Here is a 23,313-nt window from a genome sequence, read left to right as displayed (position 1 = left end):
AGTTTTCACTAGAGGTTTCTTGTCCAAGTGTTCAACCCTCCTTAGCTTATGGGATTGGATAGGATCACAGCACAGTGTGGTAAATGGCTAAATATTATGCTTCAGTTAATAGTACTCCCTCACTGAGTTTTCAGATTCATCATTCCCTCCTCCCTTCCCCCAAGACAAGTGTCATGGGATAGTTGTTCAGATAGAGCTTGCCTTCCTTCTGGAACAAAAAGCATATCATATCCCTTATGCCAAAGCAGAAACAGTCACATTTCACAGTACATCTCGTTATTTTTATACAGCTTTTAATAAAGGGCAAGTGACAAGGGTTACATTGTTATCCATGTGCCTATGACAAGCTAAAATACTAAAAATGCAGTAAATAAATGTTAGCCCAATGGCAGCTGGAGATTTCCCAATATTTACAACAAATTTGTCTCTCTTATATTTATACCAAGCCCAATGCAATGGGTCCCCAATCCCAATTGGGTACAACAAACTTAGGGCCAGAAACGTAAGAGTCACAGAATAACAGAGGGCCCTCATTATCTCTTGAAAAACGTGGCAGTTTAATTCCAGGAAATAACACCATCAAAACATATATACTGCAAGCTGATTTAACAGCCTACATTCAAATAGAGTACAAGTAAAAAAGATGCACGGTTATCTCTGGTATATTCCACTGACTTCAGTGCCATTACACTAGGGATACATTTGGCCTCGTTCCTGTAAGTTTCTATTCAACTAGAAAGAGCTACGAACTTTTGTACTACGTATGCCCACAAAAGACAGATTGTGGCTATGCATGAGGCCAGTTTATTCATCTAAATATACTCAAGGCCATAACAGCTTTCTTAAATGGTGTTGGATTCAAAACAAGGCAAAAATGGGATGGCAGCTTTACATAAATGTCTACCCCTCCACTGCCAGTTTGTATTCTTACCCCATCCTCACAACCCTCAGATTTAATTCACCCTCAATGTGGAATTCACTATTGCTAAAGCCGGCAGCAGATTTCTGATGCCTTTTACATAGCTCAAAAAGTAATTTTTTCTTCCAGAGACGTGGAGGACATAGGGAAAAAATCTGAAATACTTGTCGGGGTTTTAAATGGCTAGGATCATCTTACATTTTGATTTAAAATATCAATTAGTTCTCCATGGCACACGGAAGAAAAGAACCAATGAATTTCCCATAAAGGAGAGTTTGCGCTCCTCTTGTTGGTCCGGAATTTGAAATCAGCATTTAAAAGTTAAGTGTCAGGGATATTTTCTGTTTTATTGTGTAAAATTTAATTTAAAGGATTAGACAAAAATCCTTAGTTTTTTGATATGCAAAGTTTAGTCCATTTTTTCTTGGACTTTACTATGCACTTTATGAACATTGACTAGTTATTCTGTTATTGGGGTTTTTGCCAGAAGTTTTCCAACTTTGAGTTATTTATGCCGATGTCAAAATTAGAACTAGTTGGAAAAAATGACAGAACCATTTTCTGTTGGAAAATTCTGTTTCAACATTTTGGGAACATAAACATGGATTTTTTGTTCTGAAACAATTTTTGTGTTTCATTTTTTAAAATTTTGTATGACATTACATGTTATAACATAAAATAAGTCTACATCAAAATGAAATACTTTGATTGATCCAAAACAATAATGTTCAGAATTCTCCTTTGGAGAACTTGCAAATTTTCAGGTTTTGCTCTCATTCAAAATAAAGCCAGATTTCAATATCTCAAAATCCTTCATGAAACAGAATTGTTGTCCTGAAGGCAGTTCTAGTCAAAATCCTAAATTACCTCATAGGAAGTTCTGATGAGTCTGAAAATATCCACCTCAGGATAAGGCTCTACATCATCGCTGAGTAGTGAGTGAAGGTGAGGGATTGGTGGCAAAGTACTGTCCTTATTAGTCACACTGTCCAAATACCTCAATGGGAGAGAAGAAAAAAATCTAAATGAGAAAAGTTGGGACACCTTTTTTCTGAGGATCAGTAGCAGTTACATATAGACTGACTTTACATACGTACGATCAGACCACTCTATTATTCCGTTATTTGGACAAAGAGACCTATTTTGCCAATTTGTAACATTCCACTTCTCGCCAGAGCTGCATTAGTTGTTAACCTAAATCACATTTATTAAGATATATATAAAATCCATCTGATCACAGTAAGATGTCCACAATTTGCCAATGATTCCCTAAATAGAGTCTTGAAATAATTTTTCTGAGCCGTCTTACACAAATAAAGATGTGTGGGGCACTATTCACCTCATTCCTGTTGGAACAAGGGATGGTGTACTTGATTCTCAATACCCCATGTCTCTCTCATTCCCCAAAACCTGGCTGAAAAGAGTATCAAGAGCATCCTTCCTGCTAGTGTAGCTGCTGTAAAACACCGTGCAGCCACAAAAACCTTCCTTTCATAACTCCTCAGCAAGGGTTGGGGTTTAGTTCTGAGAGGAGAGATGAGATGGCCAGGGCTGCTTTTTTTTTTTTCGTTGTTGTTGAATACCAAGTTAATTAAAAAACCAGCACACAACATACCACCACTCATGCCTGGCTATAAATTACCCCGAGCCTCACTTTAATTTTTTTTTTTTTTTTAAAAAGAACCTGATTCAGCAGCACCTTGAAATCTAAACATTGACACAAAATGTCACGAAATCAAATGAATCATTCTAAATCACATATAGTCTTAGTTCAGAATGAATGACTCATCCAGGTCTACCAACCTGCCTCGTGTTTTTATCCCTTCATGAGCCTTTCTAGATCTATTGCATTCTCTGGCAAGTCTATTTCCAACAATAGTTACCCTGGAATTCAGGTATTTTTCCTACTTGCTCTTAAAAGTTAACAGTCAGAAGATGAAGTAAAAAATTCTAGATATCCAACCAAGACTTGCTGAAGATCCCTGTAAGACAGGTTCAGAAGGATATTCTAGAAACTAGAAAGGACAAAAAAAATTTTTGTTGAGCCTGGCTAATAGGAACAGTTGTGCATAATTGAGGGTAACACTCCTAATTGCTTCACCTTTGTAGGCTTTTAAAGTGGCTGTCATTTTCTGAAACTTTGTCCCCCTAGGGGTATATCTACACTGCAGCAGCACAGATACAATGCTGCATCTGCATCTGTAGTGCTGTCATACAGATACTTCCTACATCAATGCAAGGGTTTTTTCCATCAATGTAGTTAATCCACATCTCGATGAGGCAGTACATCTTCCACTGACCTGAGTCTACAGTGAGGGTTAGGTCAATCTAAACACATCACACAAGGCACAAAATTTTTCAATGCCCTGAGCGATGTAGCTAGGTCGATCTACTTTTTAGGAGAATACCAGGCCTAGATAAGTAGATATGGTCACCCAGAAATATATGAAAAGCCTTTTTTGACGAAGGCACACATAGCTCCTGTTACAGACAAAAAGGACTGCAAGCATCTAAAAGACATCATCAACTTCTGTCTGTAAATAACTTAAATGCACTAAAACCAGAAGCAGAGCTTTGGTTTTGTTCAATAAATACCTTCCCAGAACTGTCATTGCTTCTCCATCATCTTTACAGTTCAGCAGCTTGTCCACATTAGCATCCAGCACAGCAAGAGCTAATTGGAATATCACCTTTATTCCTTCATAGAAGAAACAATCCACAACCACCACAGCACTTTCAAATGGCATTACACTGAGGAAAAGCGTGAGGAACCAAGACAGCGAAATGGTGGAGATAACACCCAAGTCCTGCATGCAGTCATAAAGCTGTGGAACATAATCCCGGGCCAGCTCTTCAAAAACACCTTGATCCACCAGAGCTCCTATTGGAAATAAGTAACATTGGGCACACATGAATTTAGGATCAAATGAATACACATTTATACCCTTCTGGGAAAAATATTGTAAGAACAGTCTCCAAGATGCTTATATGCATTTCCTTACCACTAAAGGACAGATTCTTCCCTTTGATTAAATTGTGATATGCACCAAAAAAATCAAAACACTGTTATACAGAAAACAAATGTGTAAAAAACACAGAGCCTAGAAAAAGCAAACAGGGTTTTTTCTTGTTCTGAAACCTAACCATTGGCACTTGTAGATAAGTTACCCACCATTAATGGATGAATTCTACTTCTCAGCATCACAGGAGAGGTGGTAGGAGAGGGATAGGAAGGAGAAGATTTTTTTTTTATTATTATTTTTAATTCAAATTTTGTGGTTGTAAAAAGTTCCCTGTGATGGCACAGAAAGCTGAAGAGCTTCTACAGAACACGCACACCACACAGGCAACAGCAAACACAAGCATCTCCACACCACTACCTCTAGGATTAAGTGGGTAAGCTCAGTCTTCGGTGCCTTTGCTAGCAAGGGGATGTAACACTGATTTTTGTGATGGAAGTGGATTGAAAGCACCAACTCATTTCACACAAGCCAACAGTCAGTCATTGGACAGAAAAGGCTTTCAGTTATTAATGTCCTTTCAAACCAACAGCCTAGGAGGTGAGTGGCAATACAACCTTCTCTTGTAACCTGCCCAACCCTGGCTCTCACCAACATTCCTTTGGTAATTATATTATATCCTCTTTTCTCCACACTTAAAATTCTAGCCTCCCACTTCCTTCTGATCTCTTTAACCTACATCAAGTCAAGTCGAGTCCATTGTAGAATTCTGTTTTACCTCAAGCAGGTGAAGAACTAACACTGAGCAGAATATCTACTTAGGTAGCAGCTTCGAAACTTCAGAATTATCCATTTCGTTCTCTAATATGTTTGCAACAGTTCACATATCATCAGTGCTGACCATTTGATTATTTCAGCATAAAAAAATTAACAGAACAGGCTTCTGGATATTTAAGGACTTTTTAGAAAAAACAATCCCCTTAACATACCAACAACTCTTGTATTGTAGTAGTCTGGCAGCATGCGTTCACACAAAGCCACAAGTAGCCAGAAAGCTTCCTCCTCTTTTGCATACAGAAGTAGTACTGAAGTGACAATATTCATGGCCTACAAGAATGAAAAAATAAATCACTAGATATATCATTTCTAAATTCTCTTGTCATATTTAGTGCTATAAAGTCTGAACAGATAAGAATTTATCCTAGGTCACAAATTAGCCATGGATCTACTCTGAAGAAATGTCACTTAAAAATGATTATATGTTCTGCTATATTCAGCAGTCCACATTCTTCTGTAAGTATAGCAAACAATGTTTTCCAAATGTTCCTAATGAGAAGTTTCTTCAAACCATCTGAAAAAAATCAAGATTTTGGATGTTATTGCTTCTTTGCACAATCAGTTTATTATTCATTCTTCAAGGGTTCAACTGTGCCTCTCAGTTGAACTGAGGGAGGTGCATTCTCTCAAGGGGAACTGCTGAAGGAATTGTGCCTCATTCAGTCACAATGCCTCTTGGAGCTCTGGGGAGTGTAGCTTCTACACCATTCTTTGCAAGAATGCATTCTGCACACCCCAGACCTTCTGCCAGTGCAAAACAAAAACAAAAAACTAACGGAAGTCATGCCCTCCTTTGATGAGGCAAATGTTTGTGGTGATGCCAATCTTGAGCAGCCTTGAGAACAATGGAGCAAAAGGACTGTAAGTGTGCCCAGTCTCTGTGTGTGGAAGGAGGGAGACAGGGGCAAGCTCCCTTGTGACCTATTTCCTCCATCTTACATAAATGGCCGGCACAATGTTGCTCTATGTTTGTTTGCTCTTGGTCATTTTAAGAGTTTGCCTAATCCTTTGTCAAGGCCAGAAGACCTGAAAAAATGACCTGCCTTGAAAATATATCCATGTCAGAGTTTGAATCTTGAGGAACAGATTCATTATTTTAAACCCTAACTCAAATAGGAGAGATGACAGATGGTGGACAGGTACAGTATTAGATTGTTTTCTGTGAGTGTCCCAGAAGAAAACATTTTTAAAGTTATTTTATTACATTTTAAGCCCCCCAAAATGAAAGTTAAATATTTTAAAAACACTAATTTAGTTCTCAGGTAAAAACTAAAATTCAGATTCAGACCCATTTTCAAGATCTGTCAATTCATACACACCGATCCCTTCCCAACACCCACCAATACTTCATTATGATGCTATCACACACTATCCTCTTCTCTTTAGTCTTGTTTACTATTTATATAAGCATTTCGAGTTTGGATACTTGCTATAACTGTCACTGTCTTTGAAAGAATAAAAAGTACTTTAATACCATGACCCAGGACAACTTATAATTTCACTCCTGACTGTGGGGATCAGGGTTACAAGTGCGTTCCTGTTGCTACCATTCCGGTGTTCATTGTCCTACCTTCCTTTTTTTTTCTCTTTAACTAAAAAAAAAAAAAGATACTTCAAGTAATGTTGAGTGATTTATTCTTTATGAATTAATGATGATGGTTAGAATACTTTGCATCTCCCTGTAGTGGGGTGAGCACCTGCTCCAGCCCTGCAGAGGGCTGAGGCTGGGGCAGGGAGCAAAACCCTGGCTGATTGGGGGAAGAGGCTGCAGCTGGGGCCATGCCCCAAACAGACCAACTGGGCCTTATAAGAAGGCCAGGGCAGCCAGAAGCTTAGGACTCTCTCTCTCTCTGCTTGTAGAGAGAGAAGGTCCTGGCTGCCAGGGAGCTTAGCAGGGTACTGGGAGTGGAGCAGGGCTGGGAGAAGGCTAGAGGAGCTGGGGAGCTCCAGCCTAGAAAACCCCCAGGCTGCGGGCCTAAGACCAGTAGCAGGGCTGCAGAGGGGCAGCCCAGCTATAGAGAGAGGCAGCAGGTCCAACCCAACCTTGTCTGTGATGAGTCGCATATACTGCAGTCTACTCCAGGGAGTGGGGCTAGATGGTGACTGGCAGCAGCCTTACACTGAGATGAGTTGGGGTTAGTGGGTGGGGGTTCCCATGGGTGGGGAGACCCACAGTGTGGGGGTACTGCCAGGTGGGGCAGCAACCTGGAGAAAGGCACCAGGGTCCTGGGAGCGACACCGGGGCCAGCGGTAAGGCAGATCCCCAGCCTGCAGGGGGTGCTCCAAGATGCTGGAAGAGCTAATTCCCATGGACGAACAGCAGGAGGCGTTGCAGGGTTGAGTCCACTCTACGCTCCCTCTGCATTTTTCATTCAGGGACACTGAAGTGCTTTACTGAAGTGATTGATTAAACCTCACAACACTCTTGTAAAATCAACAAGTATTATTCCCATTTTGCAATCAGGAAAGCTAAGGCACAGCGATATAAAAGGTGACTGCTCAAAGTTACTCATAAGTGAGAGAGCTGGGAGCAGAACCCAGAACTCCTGCCTCCCAGTCGTGTACTCTAACAATTGTAACCAGATGATGCTTCCAGCCTTTAACGAGAAACTGCTACTCAACCTTAGCTACAGCAGAGCCCACTCTCTGCTATAATTGCTTATGTGACACGTTGTTTTCACCTTAGCACTGCTTGCAACCATGGCAAAAAGAAGGTTTTGGAAGGTTTTGATGCAACTAATATATGAAGGAACATTTGAAGTATAAGTAGATTTTCCTTGAAATGGAATGCAAAGTTTCTTACTGATCATTTTCTGTTAGCAACTTCTCTCTGAATTCATTACTCATGGGCCAATGCCCCTTACATGTGGAGTTTGGAGGCAGTCCAATGTTGTGTTGGAGGCTCTGAGACTAAACTCTGCCCTTCTGCTTAGGCTACCAAGAGAGCTCCACAGCTGCAGATACACTCCAGCAACCAATTGTTAGTGTTAAGTTAACTTGATACACTATATTAATTTAACCTTAAGACAATATATGTATGAGTATCCCTTTGGAGAAAATTTACAGTTTATATTTTTCATTTACAAGACCACCAGGGTGGCTTGAATTCAGAGAGAAGCTGCTAACAGAAAGAAAATTGTCATGTAAGAAGTTTCTCATTTTGTTACACACACAGCTTCTCTCCTCATTCATTACCCATGGGAAGTAGTGAACAGTGAATCCCAGAAATAAGGACAGAGTTTAATTATTATAGTAGCATAACAGCCAGGAATGAAAGTTCCCTCCACAGAAAGCAAGAGCTTTATAAACTAAGAAGTTATGAGGAAACCAGCCCAGTAGCACCTTCCTACCAAAAGATGCATTTGCAGAGGAATGGAAATTTACTTTGCAAATCTTCCTTAGGCTCATACACTTTCTCCCTCTCCCCTCCAGTGCCTCTAGGAATTTCTGTTAATAGTCTCCTAGATGCCTAGCATTCCAGTAGGATTTTTACATCTTGGCTGCAGCAACCCTGAGTCCCTAAGGCCTTGGCATTTTGGACAGAATAAGATGAACAGGGTAGAACTGGCATATGTAATCTATATAACAGAGATGAATCTTCAGAGCTCTAGGAATGCTCATTTATGTCACAATCTTCGAAGGGGTACAACCAAATGATGGGAGAACTATTTGTCAGGAATTGTGGAAAGAGGAGTTTACCTTGAGCAGAAAGGTTTCTGGAGCTGTAAGAATATTTTTTCCCGTATGAAAAAGGCAATGTGATTCTTGTATGGATATGGGAATTAATTCCAAAACTTGCTCTTTTGAGGTAATGGTGACTAGAAAGGCCAGCCACAGACTTGTCTAAACTTGTCAGTGTGATTAAACTTGGCAACTGATATTCAAATAGAAGATCCAATGTAGTTGGCTACAAGGCTGGTATCCACATTTCTATGGTGTTTGGTTGCGGGACTCCAACCAAATCTCCTGGAAACAAACTCTATAGTGTAGCTGAGATCACCAGACCTTTGGAATTATCATCATATTTGTATTACAGAAGCCTCCAGAGATCAGGGTCTATTGTGCTGGGCAATGTACAAAGAGGCAGTCCCTGCCCCAAACAGCTTCCTGTTTCCCCTCACACCTGAAATGTAAATTTGACCAGATAAATGAAAGCAATATCCTGGCTGAGTTCTCTTTGAACACCAAACTGTATCAGAGGTTAAAGGAGAATCCATGTTGAACTACACTTCTCTTCTGATGCTCAGGCTATTAGCTGTAGATGTTCCTAGTCTGAATGAAGGAGTCCTAGCTTCAGAAGATCTGGTGTTTTTTATAGGTACAATGTGGGGGTCTTGGCTATCTAGCAAGTCCAAAGTGCCTTCTGGGCTGGTGGAATATTAGGAGGAGGACCCAATCTCTCCCTTTTTCTCTTTTCTGTCTGCTTTATGTAAGCTGTCTGGAAAGGCAGCAGATTCTTCTTTTCCCAGGCCTTAATTTCCATTGCCAAGGAGCAGCTTTGATCCCTGCTTTCAGAAGGGATATAAACACTTCTGACTCAATTCTAAGCCAATCTCTGATGGGAAGTAAGGAGACTTCCTCTGCGAATACTATAATTGCCTGCTATGTGGTTTCTTGCACCTGACTGGTCACTGTCACAGACAGGATACTGGACTTGATGGATCACTGGTCTGACCCCATATGTCCACATGACCATGCTTGTGCATTTTGCCTTGTCTTTTTTAAATTAAAAAGGCACATCCTGATAGAGATGTCGAAATTAACTGAAAAGATATGTATGATGAGATTTTGGAAATCTGTCTTCCAAGTGTGCTTGCTTCCATATGAGTACGCGAGAGTCTAGAGTGAAAGTTGGGTTGGCTTTCAGCATGTTGTTAGAAATTACCTGTCCACAAAGAGGCATTGGATGTTATTTGAGAATGACATTTAACTTTGCATTGCCTCAAGTGCATGGTTCTAAGTCCTCAGAAGGAATTTAAGCAGGTGCATTTTGAGAATCCCACTCAGGGGATGAAGCTGATGCACAGCACTCTAACCTTTGGGAAAAAACTGGCTACTGATGACCTTTCAGGAAATTATGGATGCAATGAAGTTTTGGATCTTTGCAAATCTTTACCATTATGATAAAATTACAGCCAGGACCATGACCTCTTGGAGAAAAATTCTCTGCATTGGGATCAAAAGCTCCTCTGGATTTTCAAGAGTTAGTGGCAATTCTTCCTTTAGGAATAGGTCTGTTTCTCTGGATGTGGAACTGATTGGTATGTTGCCTATGCATGGGTATAGATGCATTACATACAACTTGTGCCTACCACCAGCCACTTAAGATTCTGGGTGCAGAAGGTGGATCAGAAGGAAGAGTCCTGCACAGGAATTCTGAGCTCTCATACACAAATGCTCCTTGTCATGCTGAAAACTTTGTCAGTTTGAAGGAAAATTGATCTAGGTTTCTTTGAAAGCATCTTCTCCAGATTCTTCCCTCTGCCAGGGTAACAATCCTTTCCTGGATACCCCTGGTGTTAGAAACAACCAATAGTCGCTAATGCTGGTTTCAACAGTGAGGGCTGAGGCCTGTCCGCAATCTCAGGTACTAATTTCTCTAACATTTCCACCAATAGCTCCTCTGCACAACATATCCTTTTAGGACAAGCAACAGCAATCCAGGGATGTAACAAGGCTCTCTTGTAGCCACCTAGTTAAAATCCACTGCTTAGCACAAATCACAGGACAGAACCTGCGACGTCTTACTCCTAGCAAGGCTGCAGCTTGAAGGGCTTTCTTTGGGTTGCTGGGGTGTGCATACCCAGCGACTTGAGTGCGGCCCTCGAGTCCTTGAGGCTATGCAGATTTGCATCCGTCTGTTCCGAAAAGAGCCTGGACCCTTCGAAGGGAAGGTCCTGGAGCAAGTTCTGGACCTCAGGTAGCAGACCTGACTCCTGTAGCCACTCTGAGCGTCGCATGACCACACCAGATGCGATAGTCCTGGCCGCTGCATTCGCTGAATCCAAGGACTCCCGGAGAGAGGTCTTCACTGCGGCCTTGCCTTCGTCCACCAGTGCCGTAAACTCCTGTTGGGAACCCTGCAGGAGGTTGTCCTTAAAACTCCCCCACTGCCGCCCAGGAGTTGAAGTTTTGTCTGTTGAGGATGGCCTGTTGATTAGCAATCCTCAACTGGAGGCCCCCTGAGGAATACACCTTCCTGTCAAATAGGTCCAGGCACTTCGCTTCCTTGGTCTTAGGGGCCGGGGCCCACTGCCCATGGTGCGCTCTCTCATTTACTGCCAAGACTACCAGGGAACGTGGACTTGGGTGGCAAAACAAGAAGTCGTACCCCCTTTGACAGGACGAAGTACTTGCACTCCACAACCTTGGCTGTTGGAGCACTGGAGGCCGGGGTCTGCCATCTAGTCTTGTGGTTCGATTATGTGCTCTTAATAAGCGGAAGCGCTATTCTGGATGGACCCTCTTGGAGCAGGAGGACCCTCTGAGCCTAAGTCTCCTCGGCCTGCAACTCCAAGTTATGAGCAACCTTGCGCAGCAGCTCGACTGGGACCAACACCAGCAGCGATGCTGGGAGGATGTCCTTGAAAGGCGCACCATTGCCAGCTTTCCCCTCAACAGCACTGCAGGCCCGGGTACCAGAGGATTCTCCCTGATCGGTTGTTGGCGGTGAGATTCCTCCCAAATGAGGTCCTTTGAGGCCTCAAGGGTGTCAGGCATGGAGGGTTGACGTGGAGGCTCTCTCAAGCCTGTTGTCGTCACTGAGTTCACTTAGGGCTGGACTCAGAGGGACTCGTGGCACCAGTGCTGGCACCAGTACAATGTCCATCCGGCTCTTTCCGATGCCCGGGCCCTTAGATGGGGCCGGTCTCCTTTGTGGGGAACGTCCGTGCCCTTCTTTTGGTTTGGCCTTGGGTCGCACAGGGGAGGCTAAGCGGTGCCTGGGCCTACTTTTCTCCGAAACCGATGGCTAGCGGTGCTTATCCGGCACCAAGTCTCTTGCCGACTCCGGGACACTCTGCACCAAGGAGGCTGGAGCCAGCGTCAGGTCCTCCAGGCTCAATGGCTGCAGCGCAGCCTCCATCAACAACTGCTTCAAGCAAAAGTTTCTTTCTTTCTTTGCTCTAAGCTTAAACGCCTTGCAAATCTTACACCTCTCTGTTTGGTGTGCTTCCCCAGGCAACATAGACAGGAGTAGTGGGGGTCACTAACCAGCACGGGGTTGTGGCACATGATGCAAGCCTTAAACCCCTGGGCCTGTGGCATGCCCCACGGCCCGGGGCGGGTGCTGGAAGCCTCCAAGCACCTAATCTATTAAGTGTCCACAACAATACAATGCTAACGAACTGACAGCAGCTAAGTACTCTAAAGCTAAGGGACTGCTTCTCGTAGGAGAGCAAGAGGTTGTTCCAACGTTGTCATGGGCGGTAAGAAGGAACTGGAGCGGGTCGGGCCAGTGAGGGTATATAAGCAAGGCGCAGTGGTGCCGCTCAGGTGGGGGCCCCGCCGGCCCACCGGGTACCACTAAGGGAAAAGTTTCCAACACTCATGCACATGGTGCACGTACACCTAATGTGGAATGGATGTGAACAAGCACTCGAAGAAGAACAGGCTCCTTTTGAACATGGGAAGAGATTTCTCAGTTACACCTCTGTAATCCCCTTGTGGTGCAGGGGGATGTGGAATCCTCATGTGCCTCTGCTCTGGTCACAGACTCGGGCCTGGTCTACACTAGGGGCAGGGAATCGATCTAAGATACGCAACTTCAGCTACGAGATAGATCAATCGCTACCCGCCGATTCGGTGGGTAACGTAGACCTACCGTGAGTGACATGCTCCTAAGGCTTTAATGCAGAGCCAGCTCAGGGAGCGGGAAGGAGATACACACCCCTTTCCCTGGCAGAGCAAGAGCTATTGCTGATGATCAGAAGGCACAATTCCCATTCTGCTGCTGTCTAAAATCTGAATTCTTTCCCTGGCACAGGGAGGGTTCTTGGGCTGAAAGTCAGAAAGTCCAGGCACAATTTCCATTAGTCTTCAGCCTGAGGCAGAGCTGCACAGGATGAACAGGCTTCTCTGCATGCCTAGACATGCTGAAGAGTGTGGGAGAGGCAGTGGGAATGATACAGAGCTCTGTGATCCTACGAGACAAGCCCTAGCAAACACTCCCTCAGGGGACAAAGCAAAGGACAAGGGGTCCTACCTCCGATTTTCACCTCATTTGTTCATTAACAATACTAATCGCTACCTTGCAAAGGACACTTGCTTTTGCTTCTTGGGAGTTTCTGGGGTTTGCAAGACTTACCCCAGAGTGTCATGAGAATTACTATTCACAGTGGGAGGAAAAGCCCCTCCTTCTTTCCCTAGGGAGCTGCAGGGTGGGGAACTCTGGATCTTTTCAGGGTTTTTCCCCCTTGCAGCCTAGCTCTGTTGGTGTGACCAACCCCCTGAGCTGGCCAGATAGGGTGACCAGACAGCAAGAGTGAAAAATCACAACAGCGGGTAGGGGGGTGGTAATAGGAGTCTATATAAGAGAAAGACCTAAAAATCAGGACTGTCCCTATAAAATTGGGACATCTGGTCATCCTGTGGCCAGATAGCTTCCTCCTTGTCCTTAGATGCTCTCCTCCAAAGTTCAGAAGCGAATGATTGGTCTTTTCTGCATTGGAGTCATGGCTTCTCAGGATAAGATGGGAACCTGACATGCTAGTCTGATTCTGAGCCCCATGCCCTAGCACTGCAAAGGTACGCTGGCTGGCCAGGCATTATTCACCCTCCATACAAGCTATAAGTGCTGCCTCACAAAGGGAACACTGATTAGATTTAAGCCAGGTGTTTGCAAGACAGCTTTGCCATGTCTGAGTAGGGGCAGAGGAGTCCATCAGGGAGGTGCTGCAATGGCAGATCCAGGTGGTAGGAACCACAATGCTGCTATTTATCTAATCCAGGGGAAGCGGAGGAAGAATGTAAGTCACAACTGCCTGAAAACAAAACAAAGTAAAGGTTTTAAGACAAAAAGGTCTGGAGAAACTGAACCACCTATTTGTTCCACTTTTGGAAGCAGAAAATCTGTTGGTTGTCCTGAGCTGAAGGGCAGAGTTTAATCCTGGAATCTCCAGCAAGAACACTGGACTGCCACTGAATTCCACTGGTGGGGGCATTAGCCCATGAGTACTGAACAAGGAGAGAAGCTGTGCAACAGGCAAAAATGTTACTTTCAGAAGCCTCATAATACTCCTTATTAAGAGTTCATTGACTTTTTTTTAATATTATTTTAATTAGATGCACTTGGGGACAGATCTTTAGTCATCCTTACACTGGCCACTATATCTATGGGCACACAAAACTGCACATACAAACCAGTATGCACAAGCAATTAGTTCCTCTGGTACCTGAGATTGCAAACAGTTATGCATAGACTCTTGTGCAGAGTCCAACTGATGCTAAGAGAACTCTGTAGATCTTGGGTTCTCAACCTGGGGGTCGTGACTCCTCTGAGGGTCACAAGACTATTACATGGGGAGTCACAAGCTGTCAGCCTCCACCCCTAAACCCTGCTTCTCCTCCAGCATTTATAATAGAGTTAAATATAAAACATGTGTTTTAATTTGGGGGGGGGAGGGGGAATCATACTCAGAGGCTTGCTGTGTGAAAGGGGTCACCAATGCAAAAGTTTGAGAACCAACCACTTATAGATGCAGGAGCCTGTACTAATGCAACTCTTTGCAGGTCAGGGCTTTGTGCAAACAAATCAGGAACCTAAATGTTCAGGTCCATGATCAAATATAGCAACTGTATACATTAGCATGCAGCCACTGATTGAAAAAACAACACAATAGACAGGAATGGGAATTCTAGATCTTGAAAGGCTGGCAAGACATTTCAATTACCTGACAATATCCTATGTTTGGATTTCTAAAAGCATAAGCCGTTAATACTCTCCTCAGGGCAGCAATGCCCATCTCATTCTGGAATGCAGGGTGCTCTGGGAGAGAACGGTGCAAATCTCTCTCAATCTCTTCTGTGGCAAGGTTATACTTCCCCATAGATTTCTCCACGAGGTCCTCATAATAGCCAGGGTGGGTGGCCATCTCATTAATGGCTCCTAGGATGAGGAGAGAGCAACACCAATGAAGTAGGATACTGAAGTAAGGGCTAACAGACATACACCTCTACCCCGATATAATGCAACCCAATATAACACAAATTCTGATATAATGCGGTGAAGCATTGCTCTGGGGGGGGGGGGAGGGCTGCGCACTCTGGCGGATCAAAGCAGGTTCGATATAACGCAGTTTCACCTAAAACATGGTAAGATTTTTTGGCTCCGGAGGACAGTGTTATATTGAGGTAGAGCTGTAATATAGTCATAATATTTTCTTTTGTTCCTTAGTTCAGACATCTTGAATGGAAATTTTAAAATAGAAACAAAGATTGAAAATACATTTAAAATGTTATAATTTTAAAGAGGATAAAATTGGCCTGGCACTCATAAAAATACCAGCTGGTAGCCTTTTCCTTTGGGTACATTTTAAAAAGCAGTTTCACATAATGATAAAATAAAAGTCAGAAATAAACCCTTTCCTTTTGTGGGGAGGAAACGCTGAGCATGCTGAACCACAGTGGAGCTTTAACAGCTGCCACCACCACCACCAGTGTCCCTCCACAGATTGGGAACGATCTGTTGCTACTTGTAGCACAGCTAGCCTATTGGCTGGCACCCTGTTCACATGCTGACCGCCATGATAACACCACGCATGTCCATCTCTAAGTCATTTACAGAATAGCTGCTGGTTCTATACAGCTTTTCATCTTCAGAGCAATTTTTAAAACATCCGTCAGTCAATCCTCACAGCATCCCTGTAAGCACATAGTATTATCCTTATTTTAAGGACAGAAAAAAAGAAGCAGAGAAGTTAACTACAGCTACAGAAAGAGTAAGTGCTGGAGCCAGGACTAGAACTCAGGAGATCCAGATTTGCAGCCCTGTGTTCAAACCATTAGACCACACCTTTCTCAACCAAAAAGTCTCTATTTAAAACAACACCAACCTTTTTTCTGTCCAGTATACCTGCTCCCTATTCAGGGCAAATATCTCTACCTGTAGGTCAGTTTTAATTAGTTATGAAACATGGCTAAGGTCTGACCTACTTCAAAAACTAGAACCACATGTGAAACAAGTTTAGGGGACCACTGTGTTGGCACCAGGAGACCAGGCATAGATGTATCTTAGCATACACAGGGACTTACTGTCCAGAGTTTTTCCCTTAATGTGAATTATTTCCCCTTTTCATTTTAACCCATTTAACCTTGTTTTAACTCTGGTAACTAGTGCATGTTAGGCTAACTATCTTCCCACAGTTGAATTGTTCCCCAGACACTAATGGACATCTTTGCTCACCCACGGGCTACGCTGTCAATCTGTCGAGAGAGAGAGAGATGCATCACATTTATATAAACTGGGAAAATTGTAGATATCCTATCCAAAGAGATCAAATCTGCACAGATTGTATCAACCAGCTTTTTTTGACCACACTTTAGCTATAATACAAATGATCATCCCTTTACAACCACTGTGATAGCTGTTTAATATATGTTTGAGGGGTTCTATATTTTAAACTACAAATTAATTTTACACAAGCAAAGTACAAACTTGAAAAACTGATAGACAACAAGCAACTGTTGAAGGATAAAAGGTCAAGTGGCTGATTGATGTTCAAACTACATGTCGAAGTTTGAATTGGCAAGTGTACTTTAACTGTCTATGCAAATTGGAATAGCCATCTAGAAGTTAAGGCAGCTGAACATAAGAACAGCCATACTGGGTCAAAACAAAAGGTCCAACTAGTCCAGTATCCTGTCTTTTGAGAGTGGCCAATGCCAAGAGCCCCAGAGGGAATGTACAGAAGGGGTAATCATCAAGTGATCTGTTCCCTGTCACCTATTCCCAGGTTCCAGCAAACAGAGGCTAGGGACACCATCCCTGCCCATCTTGGCTCCATGAACTTATCTAGTTCTTTTTTGAACAGTACCGGCCTTTTCAACATCCTCTGACAAGGAGTTCCACAGGCTGACTGTGCATTGTGAGAAAAAAATACTTCCTTTTGTTTTAAATCTGCTGCCTATTAATTTCATTTGGTGACTCCTAGTTCTTGTGTTATGAGGAATAAATAACACTTCCTTATTTATTTTCTCCACACCAGTCATGATTTTATAGACCCCTTTAGCTGTCTGTTTTCCAAGCTGAAAAGTCCCAGTCTTACTAATCTCTCCCATACAGAAGCTGTTCCATACCCCTAATCATTTTGTTGCCTTTTTCTGAACCTTTTCCAATTCCAATATAAACCTAAGTGTGACTGCAATAGGTACTTCTATTAATCCAACAGGATCAGTTTATTTTAGGAAGGACTAATGATAAATAAAAAGGAATTTCCTCCAAGAAAATATAGCTGAATGAACCCCATGATAAAGTAACATGATGATGACAATGAACTTTGACCAGTATAGATTACCCCTGGTAAAGGGAGGAGTGATGTGGCAAAGTGGAGCTCTGTTCAGGGGTGTTGGAACAATTTTTAGAATGGGGGAGCTGAGAGCCATTGAACCAAATTGTAAACCCTGTATATAATGGAAACCACTTCAAGGCAGGTGTGAGACAGCCGCACCAGCTCCTGTGGCTCTGCTACGCATGATCCTCCAGTTGCAGGAGTAAGGTTCCCTCCGAGGGACCTTATGCCAGTGGTTTAAGTCAGAGATGCCCCTGTGGAGCCCCAACTTCACTTGACCATACAGCCCTGAGATAAGGAGCTGCAACTGGCTCCCTGCAGCACCCCATTCTCTCCCCACCACTTCCATCTAACTGCAGCTTAGATGGAATGGAGAATCAAGCCCTTGACATACAGTGGTTTAATAATTTAAAGTATCATCCATTTTTAAGTGCATAAAGATTGTCTGGCCTACAGGACAGAACAAAGGGCCAGGAGCTTGGAATTCATGACTTCCAATCTCTGCTCTGCCAACAATTCATTGAGAAACCTTGGGCAAATCATTTAATCTCTTCATATTGGCTTCCCTATCTGCAAAGTGAGAACAAGGTACTAAGGAATATAGTTATTATACAGCATGTTCCAGCTGCAAAGCACAAAATATTAGTACTCATTATCAAGGGTAAGATTTTGTCATGGAGGTCACAGAATTCATGGATTCCATGACTTTCAGAGACCTCGGAGAGATTTTCTGCTTCAGCCCCGGGCCCTGGGGCAGTGGAGCTGAAGCTGTCCGCCGCTGCGAGCCCGGGAGCTCTGAACAGTCATAGGCGACAGGGGCCCTGGAATTCTGAGCTCCTGCAGGTGGTGGGGGTCTTTCAACTCTCAGTCACCATGGCCAACGGGAGCCACAGAGCTCCAAGCTACGTGCCACAGAGCTGTCAGCTGCCATCACGGGCAGCAGGGGCTGGAGCTTTTAGTCTCTCCCTCCCCCCCGCCTATTTTTAGTAATAATCACAGACAGGTCATGGGCTTCTATAAATTTCTGTTTATTGCCTGCAACTTGTCCATTACTTTTATCAAAAATAACCATGACAAAATCTTAACCACACTCATATTTGAGTGACAGAATCAAGACACCCTCACAAGTTAACCTGGTCAAAATGTACAAACCACATGACAGTTTCATTGGGTCCAGGCTCAGCGAATACCTTGTTTATAACATTTCTCTAAAGAGACCTGTAACTTCATTTTTTTGACCGGCTCTTATCAAATATGCTCCTCTACTTGCTGAGAGTTTTTAAGTTTTCACTTCTGAGGCCTCAAACCGTCAAGGCATGGACTGGTATCATTTTGTGTGGCACGGGGTACACTGGGCCAGATTTTCAAAGGTATTTAGGTGCCTATAGATGCAGGTAAGCACCTAGGGGGATTTTCAAAAGCACCTAAATCAGGTCAGGAATGTAACTGCCACTGACTTCAATGAGAGTTAGCTACCTAACCTGCTTTAGGTGCTTTAGAAAATCCTACTAGGTGCCTCCCTGTGTCTTTAGGCACCTAAATACCTTTGAAAATTCAGCCGTCATCTCTCATACATCTAGCTCATCACCTACGACAAGGTTCTAAACTGGAACCCACCTGAAAGCAGCAGCCAAAGTTCCCCTCTCATGATTTCTGGAATGCCTTTCAGCACAAGGTCTCTTGTTTTCTCTGTCCGATACATGCAGACACCCTGACCATACTCAGCAAAGTGAATCTTCCAGGCTTGTTCTTTCAGAAACTCTTTTGCCTAAAAATAAATAAGTTCTGAGAAAGTGTAGTAGCATTTTTGACGCATTAACTGTTAGAAGAAAAAAAGCAAAGTGCCCAAGCCCCATAACTAACTTTAATTATTAGGAGTAGGAGGAAGGAAGTAGTCTAGCTATAACCTGATTCTCTTATTTCAGTGTGTTGCTCTCTCACGTTTCTTATTTCTCCCCAGCACATCTTGCTATAATGAATCTTGAAAATAGGTACAAAAGCAAAAGCCACAAGAAAATACTATATAACAAACTACACAACATGCTATTAGTTCTTTACGAGTTATGGAAAGGATGTCCTGAAGTTATCCCCTAATCTTAAATACATTATCACTGCATGAAATGCTTTTTGAGTTTTGGCATGTTTTATGGGGAAATTCTGCTACTAAAGTACTAGCAGTTTATTTTCTGAAAGATACCATCTCTGCAGGTGGTTGACAGTGCAAACTCTTTGTGGTCAGCAATAGGTAAAAGTTAAAACAACTCCTTCTGGAATGTTAACTTCAAAAAAAAATTCATTTTAAAACCAAAACACTTTTCTAATCTGGCATAGTTTACAAAAACAGGAGCGAGATCTACCAATTTGGGGTTGAACTCCTCAGGTGACCGCCGTCGATACATTGTCATTAAAGCCTGTGTTGCTGTTGGAATACTGTTGCCATTGAGATTGAACTGTCGCTCTCCATCTGCTTCAAAGCAGAGACTTCTTTGAGGGCTGGAGGAAACTATACTACTTGGTCTTGAATACACCTGCAAAAACCAACAGACACGAGCTGTTCATTGATGGGAGAGGGAGAATTTTGCTTGTACTGCACAAAAATTATTGCATCCTAAGAGCCAACTCAGTTTGAGGAAATCAAACCTCCAAGGTACAGCTCAAGGGTAAGCATCTGGCAGCAGAAATTAAACTAATTTCAACAATGAGATTAATTTTTAGTTTTCCAATCAAATCAGTTCTAAGCATTTACTTCACCACACCAAAAAACTAACCATACAATTAAGCTGGTTTTAATTTTTCAGTGACTAAGACTATATATTTGAAGTTGCAGGGCTATGGTGGTTAAAAATTATGCACACAAAGAGATTCTACATAAATTTCTGCAGACAGTAAAATGACTCATCTAACAGGATGATTTGCACCACGGTATAGAAATATCCCATTACAATAGAATTTTCTCTCTCTCTCTCTCTCTCTCTCTCTTTCCTTCTCTTTTGTTTTTATTAAAAAAAGAGAGGACTTTCACAATGGCCAAGATTTTAAAATGTTATTAGTAACTCTGAATGTCTCCAGGCACCAGCATCCCAAGCAGATGCTTGGGGCAGCAATCTACAAGGGGCGGCAGTCCCTGTGTTTTTGCCCCTCAGCAGCACGCCGAACTGCCGCTGCGGACGGTGAGGGAAGTCCATGTGCCATTAGGGCAGCTCGCACATTTCCACGGCAGCGGCCATTCAGCGGCAGCTTCTATGTTCAGCTGTCTGCGGTGGTGCAGCTTCTGTCTTCTGGCTGAAGACAGAAGCTGCCGCCGAATTGCCACCACTGGGGAAACGCGCATGCCGCCCTAACGACACACAGACTGCCCTCACCGTCCACAGCGGCAATTCGGCGCGCTGCTTGGGGGCAAAAACAGTAGAGCCAGCTCTGGCGGCCAGCAGTGGAGGCTGCAGAGCCCAGCATAATACCCTTGCCATAGCCAGTTGCAAGCATCCGGCTCCTGCCAAGCCATCCCCAGCGGGCCGAGCAGGGCCCGTGAAGATAGGAGTGCAGACACTCCACATGCACCAGCGCTGGGCCGCAGCTCAGTCAGAAGAGTGTCGGGGTCCCGTGTAACTCGGGCAGAGCCTGTGGGCAGCCGGCTGCGGCCAACCCACGGCAGCCTCGAAGAGTAACAGGTCAGCCCAGCCTGGGCACGGCTGGAGGGAGAGGCGGCCCCATGGGCAGCCTGGGCCTGACGAGAGGAGGACATGTGTTACTCCCTGTAGCTTCCCCTGGGGGCCGGGTACCACTCCTTGCCCCATTCCAGGCCAGCCCTTCCTGAAGCCGGAACATTCCTCCAGCGGCCAGGCACGCCGGTCGGACGAGTTGCAATGACACCGAGCAGGTGGGGTCGGGGGTTTCTGAGAGTTTGTCGCGGGGAGCTCGGTCATGGCAGGTCAGTGGTGTGCGCTGGGATCCACGCGTTGCCCCGCTAAGCGCGCCAGCCAACCTGGGAGAATGAGGGCGCATGGGTGGCAGGAGCAGGTCGGGACCAAGGGGAAAGTAAAGTCACGCACATGAAGCCCTAATGGCACACGGACTGCCCCCGCTGTCCACGGCAGCAATTCAGCACGCCGCTTGGGGCGGTGAAAACAGTAGAGCCGGCCCTGGTCAGGGACAGGGGTGTGGATAGGGGTCGGGGCAGTCGGGGGACAGGAAGTGGGGGGTGGTTGGATAAGGGATGGGGTCACTGGGAAGGGTGGTTAGGGGAGGGGGTTCCGGGAGGGGGCCAGGAGTTCTGGAGGTGGGCAGTCAGGTGGCGGAGCAGATGGGGGTGGGGGCCAGGCTGTTTGGGAAGGCACAGCCTTCCCTACCTGGCCCTCCATACAGTTTTGCAAGCCCGATGTGGCCCTCGGGCCAGAAAGTTTGCCCACTCCTGCTCTAATGACACACAACTGCTAATGCCATTGTCAAGGAGACAGTTGGCAAATTGAGATTTTTTTTCCAGGTTTAACCCTAAAAATAGATACCCCAGTCATAATGTTTCAATCTGTAAACTAAAGATATGAGGGGCTTAGCAGAAATGACTTAAGTCTTTATAAGCATTAGTCTTTAATACAGAAACGTCAAGAAAAATGTCTCACACATGGACAAAGAAACTACAGTTAAATTCCCTTCGGACACTGAAATTAATTACATTTTTTCCACACACCTCATCATCAGAACTGTTGTAACTCCCAGCAATCTCTTTTTCAGAATATGTTTTTGGAGTAGTTTGTAGAAGGAAGTCAGAGATCCTTTGCACAAGAAAGTCTCTATCCTTCAAGTTGGCAAAGAGGAATGTCATTTTGTTTTTAGTGCTGATGGATAATGGGCTGGGCAATACACTAGAGCTGTCTGCCTTTTCCACTACCGACACCTAGGGAGAAACAATAACCACTGGTCATGGCTTTTCAACATTAGCTTGATATGCACCATTTTCAGAGTTGAATCTTAGGGATTATCTTTAGAATCAATGCAGCAGTTTCTAGTACACCTTTTTTCTTTTTTGCAATTTTTATAGACAAAATGGGCATCATCATACATCACTACTCCTCCTGGAAAACAAGCATCTATACGGAAACAAAGATCTCTACATTGAAAACAGAAATTGACGAGAAGCCTTGGTGTAGATGAATAACCATCTTTTCCAACACAACCCCCTTGCTTTCATGAAACAACTTTGTGAGCTTTAGATCATCACACATTAGTTTATTATATCATTCTTGATTTTAAATAGGTTTTAAGTACAACCACATTTCCACAGTATGTGTCCAATGAGCTCCCTAGAGGCCACACAACGCTCTCCTACTCACAAAGCTAAGTACAGAGTGTGCCCCTTTTTTCCTTACTACTAGACTCAGCAAGGTTTCAGCAGATCACAGCGTAAGCTGTCCCTTTGATAGTTCAGCCAGGGCTGCTTTATTATGCTAGCTCTGTGCAGATGTGCATTTTTAAAAATAGGTTGTCAATTTTTGTCAACTGGAGATTTAGCTGAACACCAAATTCGTTACCTAGAACATACACGGACATTCAAAGTCAAGGTCTGGAGGCAAGAGTTGGCTAATCCTCTGAGCACATACAATACAGTACACATGGCATATTAAACTGAAAAATGGAAACTTTTTTTGCTTTAATGGCAAATAAACATGTCTTAGAATCTACCTCTAGTTTATTGCTGACAATAAATGCAGAAGTGCTTAAAGAACTATTTACAATTTGTAAACACTAGATCATTGGACCAGATCCAGACATCTATTCCAAGGACTTCTTTCCACAAAATCAAGGAACCTGCATTAAGTGGGGGAAACTTTCCCCATCTCATCCTCTCTCCCCAGGAATCTCTTCAAAATCTGGAGAGGAGTCAGCTGCTTTTTCCTGGAAGGATTTTGTTTGGCTTTCTGTTATTAATTATGTAATCACTAATCAAACTCCACCCTGTATGCAGTATTGAGAGCAAAACCTACAAAGCACAGCTTAATATTTCACCAGGCTTCTGGAAACGTAAATCACAATATAGAACTCCCACTGATAAATTATACACGAGCTATAAATGTGTGATGTATGTTCTATGCACTAC

The 23,313-nt window shown here is 43.7% G+C and overlaps 1 protein-coding gene across 2 annotated transcripts in view; it reads right to left on the bottom strand.

The window, feature by feature from the left end:
- Nucleotides 1–23,313, bottom strand: part of TBC1D9 (TBC1 domain family member 9) — an 83,805-nt gene that overhangs the window by 18,288 nt on the left and 42,204 nt on the right. For both annotated transcript variants that reach the window (XM_030564486.1, XM_030564487.1), the window contains 7 exons: nucleotides 21,907–22,113; nucleotides 19,580–19,750; nucleotides 18,840–18,990; nucleotides 14,607–14,821; nucleotides 4,869–4,986; nucleotides 3,515–3,800; nucleotides 1,787–1,916 (listed from right to left, as the gene is read on the bottom strand). In XM_030564486.1, coding sequence (XP_030420346.1) covers nucleotides 1,787–1,916; nucleotides 3,515–3,800; nucleotides 4,869–4,986; nucleotides 14,607–14,821; nucleotides 18,840–18,990; nucleotides 19,580–19,750; nucleotides 21,907–22,113 — 1,278 coding nt within the window. The remainder of the gene's footprint in view (nucleotides 1–1,786; nucleotides 1,917–3,514; nucleotides 3,801–4,868; nucleotides 4,987–14,606; nucleotides 14,822–18,839; nucleotides 18,991–19,579; nucleotides 19,751–21,906; nucleotides 22,114–23,313) is intronic.

Source organism: Gopherus evgoodei, chromosome 5 (genome assembly GCF_007399415.2).
Source record: "Gopherus evgoodei ecotype Sinaloan lineage chromosome 5, rGopEvg1_v1.p, whole genome shotgun sequence".
Classification (NCBI taxonomy): Eukaryota; Metazoa; Chordata; order Testudines; family Testudinidae; genus Gopherus; species Gopherus evgoodei.
This window is presented reverse-complemented; position numbering and strand designations above follow the sequence as displayed.